We start from the raw sequence: 14984 nt of genomic DNA, 5'->3' as shown, positions 1-14984 counted from the left end.
AACAGAAGTGTTCGTCAAATCGTGGTGTAAGTGATTGATTAAGATTTTGCCATCAGATCTTTCCAAGAGGGGGGAACCCAGATCTTATAACAATGACGAGGACATCTGGGGGACCACCATCCAGTCCCCCCCTGGATCTCTGTTGTTCTTCAGCTACCCGATTAAGTAATCCCTATCCGGATTTTCTTACCAAGGCAAATAGAAGGGTCACAGTCACAGCATACTACGGGGGAAACTCTCAGACCCAACGGGAGATCGATATAGCAAAGAAAAATGGAGCTTCTTTTGCCCAATTGTCACACCAATTCCTCGGTGAAAGTGCGTCTAGTCCACCCACACCCTGGTTTGCTGGTGCCGTTCCCGAGGCCGGGTTGCTTTTCGAACGGCGCCACGCACGGAGGCGCAACAAAAAAAACCAGATGACAAGGTTGATCGATGCGCCTCGGCACTTCGCGTTCTTGGGAAGCCCACCTTGGCTTACTCACCACCGTACATATGTACAAATGCTGTAGCATTCCGGCTTGATAACCGCATCGAACTGCATGTCAACTACAGAACTCTCTAGCAGCACTCCTGTGACTCGAACGAGACATTTTTCTTGTAGAACTGCCGTTGATTGATATCAACGTAGGTTGCTGAATCATGAAGCAAAAAGGAAGATGCACATTGTTGGTAGCGGGGACACCGACCCTTTGCCCATTTCCAATCTGGTGCCCATTGAGAAGCTAAACAAGGACCATCCCTTTTCATTCCAGGCGATGCAGGCAAGATGGAGTCACGGAGCTCGAACCGGTGATCCCCGCTGGGCCCATTATCAAACTTCCATTCCCCACCATGACAGCGTCCTTGGTGGGGTCCTGAAAGTTTTTAACATCAGATCAGAAGAGCCCAGAATCCCTCCGTTTTGTTCTCTCATTAGATCCCCTACACCGACACAAGCAAGATTTTGTGTTCAGCTCTGATCGCAATGAATTAATCCCGACCACCGAACGACGGGATGTTGACGATGATGAATGCTTTCGCATCCGCATCCGGTGTCATGATAGCAGCTGGAGCGGATATAAAACGGGAATCTGCTCCTCTTAAAAACGAACCTCGGGAGGCGAGACGTAGCTCTAAACTCCGGACATTTGGTTTGTGGCTGCGGGATTACGTCAATGCCGTCTGGTCTCAGCGGCCCCCCCCCCCCCCATGCAATTCGCCAATCACAATCAACACCACCACACCGGGCTAACGTTTTTTTTTCCGTCCACGCTTCCCACGATACAACAGCTTCATTTGAATTGCCATGTGGATACGAGACATGGGGGAGCACAGGTGAAAACTTTTTTTTTCCATTGACGAATGATTTCCCCTTTCCCACAATTTGACGATAGTTGATACGAACCGACTCATGGGCTGTCCCGCCTCCCATGTTTTCTTGCTGCCCAACAAGGCTGTTCAGACCATCTAATCCCGCCAATTGCCGATTCTAGCCGCCAGTAGCCTTGCAGTTCGAGGTGAGTTCACGATGTTGCGGACTCTTCCGCGCAATCAGGAACCCTGCCCTTCGGGCCGTGAGGGGATCCATCTCGGATGGACGTCAAGCTTTTTTCTGCTGCTCACTTCCCACTGGAGTGGCTTGCATGGGTGCGTCACGATGGTTCTAGATGGCGCCAGCCGTTCGGTTTGTCTCCACTGTGAGGCTGTATCTCACCTCACCTCACCTCAAATCACCTCACACCCCAATTGTCATCCTCCAACAGCGAGGCAGCGTCTTCGAGAGACAAGCCGGCTGTCTCTGGGTAGAATCTCCAGATCAACACGTACCCTCCAATGCAGATCAAGGCGTATAGAGTAAACGTCAGCGGCGGGCCCAACAAGTCCATCAACATCAAGAAGGTCAGGCCAATGACAAAGTTGGCGCCCCAGTTTGTGGCCGTTGCTATGCCGCTTCCCAGCGACCGCACGTTGAGGGCAAACAACTCGCTCTGCATCCATGGGACGTTTCCGAGGCCAATCGCATAGCCTGCCACATAGATCATGATGCTGATCAGGATGACGACTGGAGATCCGGGCGCATCGCTATCTGTGACTCCGCTCAGAAAGAAGCCAAAGGCAGCAAGGAGTAGCCCAAACACCATCCATGGAATAGACCAGAGAAGGATGCGTCTTCTTCCAATGCGGTCGATGATGAGAAGAGCCACCAAGGTAAACGCGAAGTTGGTGACTGCCACGACAAGGGAGGTAAGAGTCGGGATCGGGAAGCCGAGCATCTCGAAGATGGTCGCCGAGAAGTACATGAGCGAGTTCTGAGACGCCGTGTTAGCATTGAACATGCGCCATTGCTCATGATCGGAAAACTTACAAAACCACACAATTGCTGTAAGCCCTGCAATAAGCAAGCGATCGCCAACGCCCTCTTATTTCTCCTGATGTTGAACAGCTCGTCGAAACCTTCGGCCCAGCCGGCCTTGCTATCACCTCTCCTTCTTCGCAGCCGTCTTGCATCTTGTTCTTCCCTAACTTCGATCTCAATGCTTTTGACCGTAGCATCGACCTCGCGAACAGCAACCTTTCCGCCAGCAACTTTCTCAACGACACCCCTAGCTTCCAATCCCCTCCCCACCATGACCAACCATCTCGGTGTTTCGGGCATAACCGTCATCATGAAAAGCTGCACCACTGCTGGCAATCCTCCCAAGCCAACCATCCATCTCCACGCGGTCTCTGGGTGCCCATATTCCCCAAATCCATATCCAACAATGTACGCAACGACCTGGCCCAATGTAATGAAGATGACGTTCATGGTCACCAACCTCCCTCTGTGTTCCGCCGGGGCCAGCTCAGCAATGTATAGCGGCACGACGAAGCTTGCTGCTCCCACCGCCATACCAACGATACTCCTCCCAACCACCATCACCCAGACTGTTGAGCATGCTGCTTGCACCCCGGCTCCCAGAACAAACAGCACATCTGCCACGAGTATTACTCTTTTCCTTCCGAGACTATCGGCAAGAACCGACGAGAACGGCGAGATCAAAAGCGCGAAGAGGGAGGTGGAAGCGGTGATGAGTGACTTGTCGAGGGAGTTAAGCGGTCGGTTGGAGAGGGACTCGCCGAGGGAGACGAGAGTAGATGATATGACGCCTGTGTCGTCTTTGGGATTGGATGTCAACACCACGCATTTCGTGAGTGAGATCAGGATGAGAAAGCACACATACAACCAAACAGCAACCCTGATATCCCCGCCGACAAGGTCAACAGCCAGATAAACCAACTCGGCGCCGCGAGGATCGCTTTCCCGGATTCGAGACGGCCGGCTTCATCGCCTTGTTGTTCATCATGATCCCCACCAGCATCTACCCGCTCCGAGGCCGAAATAAGAGGTTCCTGCGCGCTGCTCATCACTGCGGTTGTTGTTGTTGTTGTTGTTGTTGTTGTTTTAGATCTCTTATCGGCAAATGCATATCGCGATCTTATCGAGTACTATCCAGAAGTGTATGGAGTAGCAGCACGGGGTTGACAATGAGAACCCTGATGGTCACAGACGGTCGGTTTGATGTCCAGATGTTGGCAGCCGGCGGCGGCGCACCGAGGGAACAAGTGACAAGTGCCAAGCACACAGTGGGAATTTGATGCAGGGGTGGGAAGGTGCACTGGGCCAGAATTCCATCCCAAGTTGGGAAGCGCGCAAAGTCCAAGAATGGAATTGAAACAAGCTAGGGGTAGCACGCACGGTCCATCAACGTTTCAACGTCGCAACGGTCGTTGAGCTGTGCGCTTTGCTACTGCTGCCACCGCCGCCAACAAGTCGTGACACCAAAAAAAAGTCACACCAGGGAGAGCTTTCTAACTTGCACTCTATTTCTCATCCCATCTTTCTTCTTCTTCTTCTTCCAGTCTCTGTACTATACCTTTTCTTCAGTATTCTTTTCTGGCAGAAGAATCCAAGACATTCCTACCTATCCGAAAGTTTAATTTCCTAGCCATCAGCAACGCGCATAGCTTCAAGCTCTCAACCCCTATTAAACATAATCACCACCACACAGACAACATGGCGCCCTCCCCCTACGCCGGCCACCCCTCCCGAGGGGACAGCTGGTTCGCCCCCCTCTCCATCGACCTGATCGTCAAAGTCTTCAAAACCACCTTCTTCCACCCCTTCATCGCCTGGATCATCCCCCTTTGCTTCCGCGCACAAAACATGCACTGGGACGCGCCCCCCATGCTCGTCTCCTTCGCCTGGGCCGGCGCCATCACCCTGATCTGGATGGCTGGCGTGATTAACGACCGTCTCGCCTTTGGCCTCCCTCGTGAGGTGGACCTCAGCGAGGAGGTCATTGTCATCACTGGTGGCGCTTCCGGGCTCGGGTTGCTGATTGCTGAGGTCTATGGTATGCGCGGCGCGACGGTTGCCGTGCTGGACGTGGAGGAGATGGAGAATGGGGAGGCAAGGGGGGTGACGTATTACAAGTGTGATGTTGGCGACAAGGAGCAGATCGCAAAGGTTGCCGAGAAGATTGAGCGCGAGGTTGGTTGCCCTTTTTTCCTCCTCTATTTCACCCCCTTTATATCACTAACATTCTGTCTGTCTGTTCAGCTCGGCCCCCCTACAATCCTGATCAACAACGCAGCCGTGGTCCTCGGCAAACCCCTCTTGTCCCTCTCTCTCCCCGAAATCGACCGTTCCCTCACCACCAACCTCCTCTCCCACTTTTACACTATCAAGACCTTCCTCCCGGGCATGACGCGCTCCGAGACCGGCGGAACGATTGTGACAATCTCGTCCGTCATTGGCACCCTCGGCGCCGCGCAGCTGACGGATTACGCCGCCGCCAAAGCTGGCGTCACCGCTCTTCACAAGTCTCTCTCGGCGGAACTGAAGGAATCACACCCCGAGATTAGAACGGTGCTTGTCACCCCGGGGCAGCTCTCCACGCCTTTGTTTGCTGGGGTGAAGACACCCAACGCGTTCTTGGCCCCGGTGGTGGAGCCGGTTGATGTGGCGAAGGAGGTGATCAAGGCGATTGACAACGGGCAGAATGCGAGCATTGGGATGCCGCTTTATGCGAGGTGGGTTGATTGGTATAATGTGCTGCCTGTGGGTGTGCAGAAAGTAGTAAGGGGGTTGGCCGGGGTGGATAGGGGGATGAGGACTTTTCAGGGAAGGGCAGGGTCGGGGTTGGGGAGGAAGGGGAAGCTTGAGGCTTTTTAAAAGTCGGCGACTGGATCGCGAGGTGTTGGGGGTTGTTTTTTGTAAAATTAGGGGAATGTACATACCGCGTATCAGCGGGCGGAGGGTTTTGCATCATTAGCAAGCGAAAAGAACATCATCATATTTGTTCTTCACTACATAGCCTTTTCCTTCCGCTCGTTCTCGCCAGCAGGGTGGTCCAAAGCCCACTGCACCCCGGATAAATCACTATAAGGAGGGAGCTTGGCCTTTCCATCCCCCTTTTTGTACTTCAGCCCTTCCAGGTCGACATCGTTGAACGTCCTCACGCTGATCCCATACCCCTTCTGCCGAAACTCGCGAAAGTCGATGCCCAGGCTGGAGCCGCAGTTACCGCAGAAGAGGTGGTCGATTTGTTTGGTGTTGAACTGGTAGCGGGAGAGGCGGGGGAGGCTGTCTTCGGAAAACACGACTGCTTCTTTGGGGGGGACTGTTGATATCAGCAGACTATGACGGGGGAAAGGGGTGGGATGAGGGGAGTGAGACGTACAAACAAGCAGATACCCAACCCGTCGACAAATCGAGCAGTTACATTCCATCACTGTCTGCTCTGCCAGCGGGGGGGAGAGGGTCACGGTAAAGGTTATCGAGCCGCAGTGGCAGGAGCAGGGGTAGGTTTGCTCGTTTTTGGTTGTTTCACCACTGGGGGTGGTGGTGGCAGGCTCCGAGGTTGGCGAGGTCGAAGTTGCCATGCTGAAATTATCAAGAAACTTGTATAAAGGGAAGAAGGATGGGGCAATCATACCAGCAGTTTACTTAACCCTCGCTTATACATCAAAGTTGTTTATATAGAACAGAGCTCGGTCTTCGGATAATCATGCATACTATGAACATGTGCGAGGACGGACCAAAGTTCCCGGCTTGCTTAGATATCATCGTGCTACGATGCAGACAGCCAAATAAGCTCTGGGAAGGATTGTGCCGGCTTATCTCCTTCGAGATACCACCTACCACACTCGTCATATTGGGTCACTCTACTAACTCAACACATACCAGGAGGGCACCTCACACTCATACAGAAGAGAACGCAGTGATGTCAAGTTTCTATTGTTAGATGCCTGCTAGATGCCACACTACTCCAAGATAGCATACTATGTAAACCACGACAAAAAGAAAATCGTCGCTCGACCTGTATCGTTATAAAAGCTTTCAATGTTGACTAGCCAAAACCACGCTCTAAACCAAATCATTCCCATCGCTCCGCTATTCAAATATCATCGCATGTATGTTTGGCCCCAACCTTTTCTCCCAAAAAGCATGCATTTATTTTTGGTAAGTTTAGTTCGCGCCCCCATTCCAACGCACCGTTGCCGATGTGTACTGGCAGCGTCACCGTCTTTTTATTTTTCCCCGCCCATGCTGGAATATCTCTCTGGCTTTATTCTTTACGACAGGACTCAAAGAGCCCCAAACTGCCCACTGTTTTGGGCCGGGTGATTTCAACCCCAAAGCTCCCTACTGCTCATCCATGTCGGGGATGATGAGAGGCATGTCTCCGATACTGGGCTTGCTTCTTGGCTCGATACTTTTCTGGTTGTCGGCACGGCATGTAGGCGGGTTGTGCTCCAGCAATAATCGAACTGGTCGTGTACAGGTCCTTGTAAGGTTTGATCATGCGCATACAGGGACTGGTAGATGACCAATGCCTTCTAGTGCTGGGCATCAATTCGGTGTATCGGTGACTGGTCGTTTCTCCGGCCTCCTCAGTTCATGTTGATACCGGTCCGCTTCTCGTCGATTCTCGGGAATTCCGCTTCTTGTACGTCCCGGGGAACACGTAATACTAACAGGTCGGAGGTTGCCATTCGAAAACTCCCGCTAGGGGTTCCGCGCTCAGGAATCCAATCCTATAGGCATCGTTGCAAATGTTGATCGAACCAGACGGCCCCCCAAACCTCACACAGAGCAGCCTATTCGCCCAAGCGCCCCAGTCGAATAAGATCTGGGGCGGCGCCATCTCTCATTGGGAAAGAAAGCGGCATGTCGTTGCGTATTCGTAGGTCCGAAAGCCCCTTCTACCGGAAGTTAATGATAGCAAGTCGGTTATCCAAACCATGAACCAGTCTCTTGCCCTCGCAGTCCCACTCCAAGAATGGCAAGGAATCACCCGAGTCGGATCCCGTCTTGGGGGTCTGCCACCCAGTATTCGGCATCCAGCCGGCTTTAGGGACTTGATGTTCACCAAGCTTCCAGATCAAGATTCTGTCATGTGTTGCTACAGCGATGTGCGATCCGTCGGGGCTAATGGCGAGGCTATTTGCTGCAAGGGGTGAATCCAAGGTGATCGAGTACTTCGGCCTATTCTCCAGGCCTCCAAGTACGTTCCAGACAAAGATGCCGCCATCGATGCCACAGGACACCAACAGCCTCTCGCCCTCCGCAGGGTCCGCTTGCAGCGGTTGCCACTGCATAGCGGTGATAGCGCCGTCATGGGCTTTTATCGAACGCCGCCTACTGGACTCATCCCAAATCTGCAAGTCATAGATCAGTACATGAAAACTTTGAGATGCTGAAGAACAAACTTACATCAATGAAACCCGCTTCGCTGCCAGTGGCAACAAGGCTAGAGCGCCAGTCGAACTTGACATACTGGAATCGCTCGTCCTTGCGTGTTTCAAACTCTCTGATCTGAACAACCTCCTTTTCAGTGCATCGGAAGGCAGTCAACATGCCTTGACCGCAGAGAATAAAAGAGCTCTCGCCGATCCATGTGGCATCGACGGGGTAGCTGTGAATGTCGTAGTTGAGGATGTGAGACATCGGATTCACCGTGGTCGGAGACGAAACCTGGATCAGAGTCCGGGGGTTCTCCAGTCCATTGGTCATATCCGGTGAGATGGCCAAAAGGAACTTGTCATTGGGACTCCAGCAGAGGTTGGTGATGGGGGAGTCGAGGCCTTCGAAACGGTAGGCACTGGTACCATCGGCAGCCCACACACCAAGACGGGACTTGTTTCCTATCTCAATCCCGAGGGCGATAAGAGCACCATTGGAGCTCCATGCCATGGAGGTGACGGTTGAATCATTGGGGAGGTCATCACCAAGATGGAGGTACCGAGGGGCCGTGTCCACGTGATCTGGCAGGGCGGCGTCTGGGGCGGCTCCACGCGGAAGCGTCCAAATGCGGGCTAGCGCATCGGTCCCGCCAGTCGCCAAGATTGATGGGTCTTTGGGGTTCCACTTGCTGATGAGCACGATAGGGTTTTCGCTAGCTTCTGTGGAATCATCGGCGCCGAGTCGCAGAAACACCGTGTCTTGGGTGAGGTCCCGTGTGTCGTCAACCTGTGTGCCCCGCGAGGGCCCCTCGGTGTGAGGGATTGGTGATGCGGCCTGTTCGCCCTCCAGGGGCGATGGGTAGGCGTGGTTGTTTTCTGCGCCGTTGTGGTGGTGGTGGTGGTGGTGGTCAATTTCCATGGGGGTTGTGGCAGAATCCGCCCCGTTGTCGTAGCCGTTGCTCAGTCTCTGCCGCTTAGCGGGCGACCCATGCGACACGGCGAGATGCCGGTCGACCGCGCGCTTTCTTGGGTTCTCGATGTCTTCATCGTACTCTGCATCCTCGGATTCTTCTGCCTCCTCCTCCACCTCATCCTCCTCCACCTCCATCACGTCGGGCTGGAACTTGAGCGGTCCAAACACCCCACGCGGTGTCGCCTCGGCCGTTGCCGGCACATCACGAGGCGCCTGCAAGAAAATTGTCAGTTACCCCGGCACTACCGCCCCCTGGAACCTGCACCACCCGCCAATTCCATGCAGACCGGAATGGGGGGCGCCAGCCCACAGGTCGAGTTAATTTCACAACAACAATGAAATCGGGCCACCGTACCTTTTGCTCAGCAAACTGTCTTTCATACGCTTCAAACTGAAGGCCTTTGTTGAGAAGGTTCACCAATGCATACGTCTTGACGTGCGGAGCATAGTCAAAATGCCTGTGAGGCGTTTGGATCCGCCACTCCTTTTGCAGCTTGGCGGCAGTTTCCCGATAATCTGTCTGAGGTCAGTTTGTCTGCTTGCGTCTTGCTGCTTGCCTCGCAACTTTGTTGGTTGCTCAACGCGTGAAACACGAGAGCTGGCGGGGTGAGCTGAGCTGTTCCCAGTGAGCAGTCCACATACTTGACTCCAATAAGTACCTAATTGTCAAAAGTCAGCGACTGCAGCGCCCTCTCACCAGGCAGTCCGGAGGTTGTCGGGCTGAAGGGATGGGGTGGGCACAGAAACAACGAACCTCCAGATGAGATAGTTGACACGGTTAGTGTCGAGTAATTCCTTCATTGTCGGAGCACCGGGGGCGAAAAGGCGGCCAAAGTTGCGGGATTTCCAAACTCAGTTTCCAGCGCAGGTGGTGAGGGTATTTCTGTCCAATTTGGTCCGTCGGCGAGCTGGTGACAGGGCGATTAGGGATCTGGCACTTGTTGGTGATGGAGAATGAAAAGGGACCTCGAAAGCGCAAGGTTGAGATTTGGAGGTTGCAAGCGTTCGGGCCAGCGATGGCCCCAGCGACCCAGAATCCCAGTGCAGGTTTGCCCAATGAGGTGTGGGTTCCCACCGGCCAAGTGGTCCCTGCCGCTTGTTATTAGGCGAGCGACTAAAACCGCACCCCGGACGCTAAGCCAAATGGGAACAGCAACTTACCTCACCACGCTCAAACTTCACCACGCCAGGCCAATTGCATTTCCCATCCGTCAAATGGATTGATGCCCTGCCTGAGGGGACGGGGGAAGTCTTGAAGAACAATTGAATGAGCCACAGACAAACCCCCGATAACATCATCCTGTCTTCAAATGGCTGACCTCCCTGATCTGACGAACTCACAGACACCCGTGACATGCTGTCACCAACCGTGACGCTCAGACTGGCGGTAGTTTGGTTTTAAGTTTGGATTCCGCACCTCCAGCTTGTTTGTGACAGGAGGTACAGTGCAGTGTTGTAGCTACAAAGTGGGTTTCTCCAGATGGTAGCAAGCTTCTGCAAGTCTGACCTTTTGCTGCACGCCATCGCCCTGCTGAGCGAGTGAGACCGCTCTTTTTTCTGCCCTTGCCCCGCGTAGGGCCTATCCAGGTCTCCCACGATAACATCACAGGTTGCTGATGGCAAGCAATTAACTGTGTGCCACCCGCTGGCCTGCGAGTCTCACGCACAAAGAAGCTATCTGGAGGTGCTCTGGGGCCAAAATGATACACACGGTAAATAATGTCGCAGGGCTTTCCTGGCCTCGCGCAAGCGTGCGACCGAAACCCGTTCTTCGGATTGAACCCACACCAATACCAACATTACCGTGGCTGGCTAGGTTTACGCCGGCTGCGGAATACAGTTTTACGGAACGGTACATGACATCCTGTCCCTGCTGGAACTAACACAAAGCCAACCTCAGCTCAGCTTGTCCTGTCCAGCACGGCCATGGCCGGGTTCCGTATTCCATCTCACCCTGTGTGCGGTTGCGTCAAATCGACACTCGACCTGGCCAGATCTGATGCCATCTCGCCTGTGCATAATTTGGAGAGAATGGAAGGGAAAGGTGAGCGGGAAGGGAGGTACTGCAATTAATCGAAACGTGGTGCTTTGCCGAGACCAATCAATCCATAGCTTATCACCCACCACCAGTGTGCCAGTCCATGGCCTGCCGGCGCCATTTGACACATACCGTCATCATCGTGGCCGAACTTCGAGCATGGCCCCCGCCTCTTCGCTACTAAACGGAGGCCTGGTGCCGCCCTTGTTCGATGCACAAGCTCCCAATTAGGCTCTGCAGGCCGTTGTGTCGCGCTTCTTTGTGCGGCACAAGAATGATGTGGCCGACCGTGAAATACAGCCCCTGGCGCCGTGGTGCTGTACGTTGTGGACAGCAACCGAACACCGGTCATGTTCCAAGGACCCGATGCAGATCGGCGGCGCGGGCAGTTGAGCGGTGCTGCTGCAGGCAATCAATCAATCAAAGCCCATCAGAACGTATCCTGCCTGTGTTTCCTTCTCCGGAGCATCGTGGCACCTAGTGTACCGTTATTCATCCAACAGTAGCTGAGGGCGCGGGGAGGGGAGGGGAGGAGACTGCTGCAAAGAACAATCAACAGGCCTTCCGGAATTTTGACCAACCAAATTCGGCCAGAGCCAGTGTGTCGTGGTGTTCTGGGCAGAGCCAGGGTTCATGATCCGGGGTTTTCGATCTTGCGGTGCGGGGAATGCTGATTGGACACCATTGTTGCATCGTGACATGGGTTTTGTATGGTGCTGGCTGCTTCTGGGAGGTACTGCTACTGATGCTCCCACCACCGCTTTGTATCCGAGACAGGTATCTCGACATGCAGCGAGCCTGAGGAGGCGGGCTCGAATTTCAAAATGAAACCTTGTGAAAAGAAGATCGAGTTGTCGTCCGCCGCCCAGTGGCAGCAACGAGAGCTCAACAAGAAGCACCCGCAGGCACCAGTGCCACTGGACTGCAACCAGCTTCAACGGGGCCGAAAGGAGGCTCCCTAGTGACCCCCCCATCACACACCCCGCCTTATCCGTCCTGTGAGGTTTTGTAAATAAGATCAACTCGAGATGACTGCGTTGCTTACCGCAGTACGGCCCAACAAACCTTACAATACAGTAGGATAAGAGGATGACAGAGTGGCACAAGTTACGAAAGCAGTGTCCAAATATTGAATGCAACGGACGCCTTCGACCGAGGTGGCGTACGATCTGCGGAGCGGGGCATTGATGTGTGTGCATGTGTGTGGTGTCGCAAGCCCTGCAGATGCCACCAAACAATGTCCGATTTCTTACCATGATGAGATAAATTCCCGTCGAAAATGAGCTGTCCTCGGAGATGTGAGGAAAAACGAAAATGAAATTGAAAATGACAAGAAAACCACCCATGTTGGGCTTGACCTTCGACCTTCCAGATTCCTCACTCTGACCTCTGGCTTGACCGCTCGTGCTCGTGCCGCCCGAGATGAGATGGCGTGGACGACTGAAGTTGGATGGCTCGTGCGCAATCTCAGATGTCGTCCCCACTCCTTCTTTGTGCAGGGGCCTGCATGAAACAACCTGGGTCCTCGGGTTGTGTTCGGGCGGGCGAACCCTGCCAGCCTGCCAACCCTGAGGAGCGGCAGCCTGGGCGCCTGAGGCACGAACCGCCCTGAATCCTTTCCCAAGCCTGGAAAAACTCCGGCAAACGGGAGGGCCCGACGTCAAGACACGAAAGCGCGATAGGAGCACCACCTTAGACAAGCCGTCGGATCAAAAAAAAAGTACGCAGTACCCAAAGGTCAACACCCACCATGCCGCCCCGAATAAACATCCCGCCAGTAACGCGCATCTGCCTCATCGTGCTGCTTGTCCAGTCAGTGCTGAGCGCCGCTATACGATACCGACAATGGACGGCCAACTCTGAAATCGTTATCCCATATCTGAACCTGATCCCACAGCTATCACTGGTCTACCCCTGGACCTTTTTGACGACGACACTAGTCGAGAGCAACATCTTCACCCTGAGCATTGCCGGCTTCACACTCTACCATGGCGGCCGCTACCTCGAACGTGCCTGGTCAGGCCGGGAGCTTGCCAAGTTCCTGCTCATCGTTTCCCTTGTGCCAAATGCCTTGGTCTTTGCTACCACCATCTTCTTCTTTGCCCTGACAAGAAATGAGGGGTGGACGTATGTTACCACTTGAGCGGCTATACCAAAACGCATGACCAAAGGCTAACCACCTCTACACAGGCTCATGACTATCGCCGGAACCATCCCCATCCAGATCTCCTTCCTCGTCGCCTTCAGCCAGCTTGTCCCCGCACACACCGTAACCCTCTTCAGGGGCATCCTCTCCCTGCGGGTACCTCGATTTCCCCTCCTTTACATCGGCCTCGTCACCCTCCTCTGCCTCACCCCGATGCTCACCGCCGCTTCGTTCCTCCTCGCCATCTATGGCCTCATCGTAAGCTGGACCTACCTCCGCTTCTACAAGCCCGTCTTCCCCGATCTCGATGCATCGCAACCCGCCCACCTCCGCGGCGACGCCAGTGAGACTTTTGCGTTCGCCCAGTTCTTCCCCGGCCCCGTCCGGCCTCTGGCCTCGAGCATCTCAGATCAAGTGTTCAACGTCCTCGTTGCTATGCGCCTTTGCACACCCTTCAGCGCTGCTGATGTATCAGCCGCCCGGGGAGACCACCACCACCACAACTTTGCTCAGCGCGGTGTGCCGGGTAGTGCTCGCGCCGAAGCTGAAAGGAGGAGAGCTCTGGCGTTGAAGGCGCTTGATCAGCGACTACACGCTGCCACGGCGAATGCGGCGGCCAGGGCGTCGAACGCACCGCCTCCACCAGCGGTTGTTCCTCCTATTCCCTCGGCGACGGGACCAACAGTACAGAGCCAACCGCAAGCTGGAGCGCAAAAGACCATGACGGTGCAGGGTGGAGGAGAGATGCTGGGGGAGACATCGTATAACCCTGATGGAGATGACCACAAATAGAGTGGTTATAAGCACTATAGTGAGAAGTTATGAATACCGGAGAGAAGATAGAAAGTGGAGGTGATGATGGAGGAGAAGGGCAAAAAGGAGGTTGGAAACGTTTTAATGACTGATTACTACCCCCTTAATTTTATTCGCATCTTTTTTTTTGTAAGCCAACGGAGCGAACAGAAGATCTTTTTATGGTTCATGGAGTTGGAGGTTTATCAAAGAAACGGAATTGGGCGGTAGGTAGGAGGAAATACCTTGTCAGCTTTCGTAGTTGTTATTATTCATATAACGGAGGGATGACTGTACTATATGCTGTTGACAAACTTGGAAGATCCCATACCCTGTGTTTCGCCTGGGCTTTTTGACACTTGGTAACTATCGTGAACAGCAACAACCATAAGTTGTCGTTGCAAGCGGCGGAGAGCCTGTCTTAGTCTCTCACTTCTTACGATATCTCAAAAACAACAATAACACATTGCGGCGGGGGCATATCCAGTATATCTACACATCTCCGAACAAGCACACTGCTTGATCACGGCAAGCTACTGCATCCTGGCTTGTCAAGCTCACAAACAAACCACACCCGATCGCTTCCTACCGGCCTGCTTGACGGCCTAGCGGCCAATGACATCATGGTTGCTGCGGCCCTGGAGGGGTTGCGTGTGGCCTTGTAGGTTTCGGCCGGCTGCTGGGCTGGCCGGAAGGGTCAAGTCAACCTGGTTAGATCTGGCTAGGTAGGTAGGCTTGGTGGGAAGGCCGCGCCGTTTAATGCTACGGATCAGATCGATGGATGGGGAGGTGCAGAAGGAAACTGTCCGGCTGGTGAGGATTCGGGCAGATGGGAGAACGTGGGTTGGGGGTGCTGGCCTGATATGCTGGCCGCGTCTTATACATGGTGTTTTATTTGCCTTGTTGGGTAGGGAGATAATCACAAGAACGGGCGAGTGTGGTTAGTCTTTGTAGGGTGTCACTGTTGTTCGGTAATTTGATGTGGTGTTGCCCCTAGTAACAGGTGGCAGGCGGTTTACCTGTCACATTCCACCATGGAGTGTGAGCTTGTGCTTGTAGAACAACCTAAACTTCATGGATAAAGATCCCTTTTCGAATGCTTCTTGGTCAAGTTTAAGGAATCTTTTTCCGAGACTCTAGCTTCAGGTCATGGCTGTGCTATGGGTGTAGAACCGCCTCGGGAACATTGATCGATGTGCGAGTTTCACACGTCCTGACGTGACAGCAAAGAACATGTGTTGTTGGTCCACTGAGTCGGTTAGACTCGGGACTGAGGTGTTGATATGTACGGTAATGGTGTCCATGGACTAAAGATGGATCTTCAC

At 53.8% G+C, this 14984-nt stretch overlaps 5 protein-coding genes across 5 annotated transcripts; 2 read left to right on the top strand and 3 right to left on the bottom strand.

Moving 5' to 3' along the window:
- Positions 1 to 1712: 1712 nt before the first annotated feature.
- On the bottom strand, positions 1713 to 3387 carry PODANS_3_7330 (uncharacterized protein; the record flags this gene model as incomplete). Its single annotated transcript, XM_001909501.1, has 3 exons — positions 1713 to 2291; positions 2348 to 3129; positions 3204 to 3387. The coding sequence occupies 3 exons, from the start codon at positions 3385 to 3387 to the stop codon at positions 1713 to 1715; spliced, it is 1545 nt and encodes a 514-aa protein (XP_001909536.1).
- A 649-nt stretch (positions 3388 to 4036) lies between these two features.
- PODANS_3_7320 (uncharacterized protein) lies at positions 4037 to 5197 on the top strand (the record flags this gene model as incomplete). Its single annotated transcript, XM_001909500.1, has 2 exons — positions 4037 to 4513; positions 4583 to 5197. The coding sequence occupies 2 exons, from the start codon at positions 4037 to 4039 to the stop codon at positions 5195 to 5197; spliced, it is 1092 nt and encodes a 363-aa protein (XP_001909535.1).
- A 134-nt stretch (positions 5198 to 5331) lies between these two features.
- PODANS_3_7310 (uncharacterized protein) lies at positions 5332 to 5958 on the bottom strand (the record flags this gene model as incomplete). The annotated part of the gene is made up of 1 exon (XM_001909499.1): positions 5332 to 5958. The coding sequence occupies one exon, from the start codon at positions 5956 to 5958 to the stop codon at positions 5332 to 5334; it is 627 nt and encodes a 208-aa protein (XP_001909534.1).
- A 1272-nt stretch (positions 5959 to 7230) lies between these two features.
- On the bottom strand, positions 7231 to 9484 carry PODANS_3_7300 (uncharacterized protein; the record flags this gene model as incomplete). The annotated part of the gene is made up of 5 exons (XM_001909498.1): positions 7231 to 7686; positions 7742 to 8896; positions 8994 to 9199; positions 9326 to 9342; positions 9438 to 9484. The coding sequence occupies 5 exons, from the start codon at positions 9482 to 9484 to the stop codon at positions 7231 to 7233; spliced, it is 1881 nt and encodes a 626-aa protein (XP_001909533.1).
- A 2987-nt stretch (positions 9485 to 12471) lies between these two features.
- Positions 12472 to 13659, top strand: PODANS_3_7290 (uncharacterized protein; the record flags this gene model as incomplete). Its single annotated transcript, XM_001909497.1, has 2 exons — positions 12472 to 12848; positions 12912 to 13659. 2 exons carry the CDS (start codon positions 12472 to 12474, stop codon positions 13657 to 13659), a joined length of 1125 nt encoding a protein of 374 aa, XP_001909532.1.
- Between the last annotated feature and the right edge of the window lie 1325 nt (positions 13660 to 14984).

The sequence above is a fragment of the Podospora anserina genome, chromosome 3 (assembly GCF_000226545.1).
Source record: "Podospora anserina S mat+ genomic DNA chromosome 3, supercontig 2".
Classification (NCBI taxonomy): domain Eukaryota; kingdom Fungi; phylum Ascomycota; class Sordariomycetes; order Sordariales; family Podosporaceae; genus Podospora; species Podospora anserina.
Note: the sequence above shows the minus strand (reverse complement) of the source record. Positions and strands in the feature narration are given on the sequence as shown.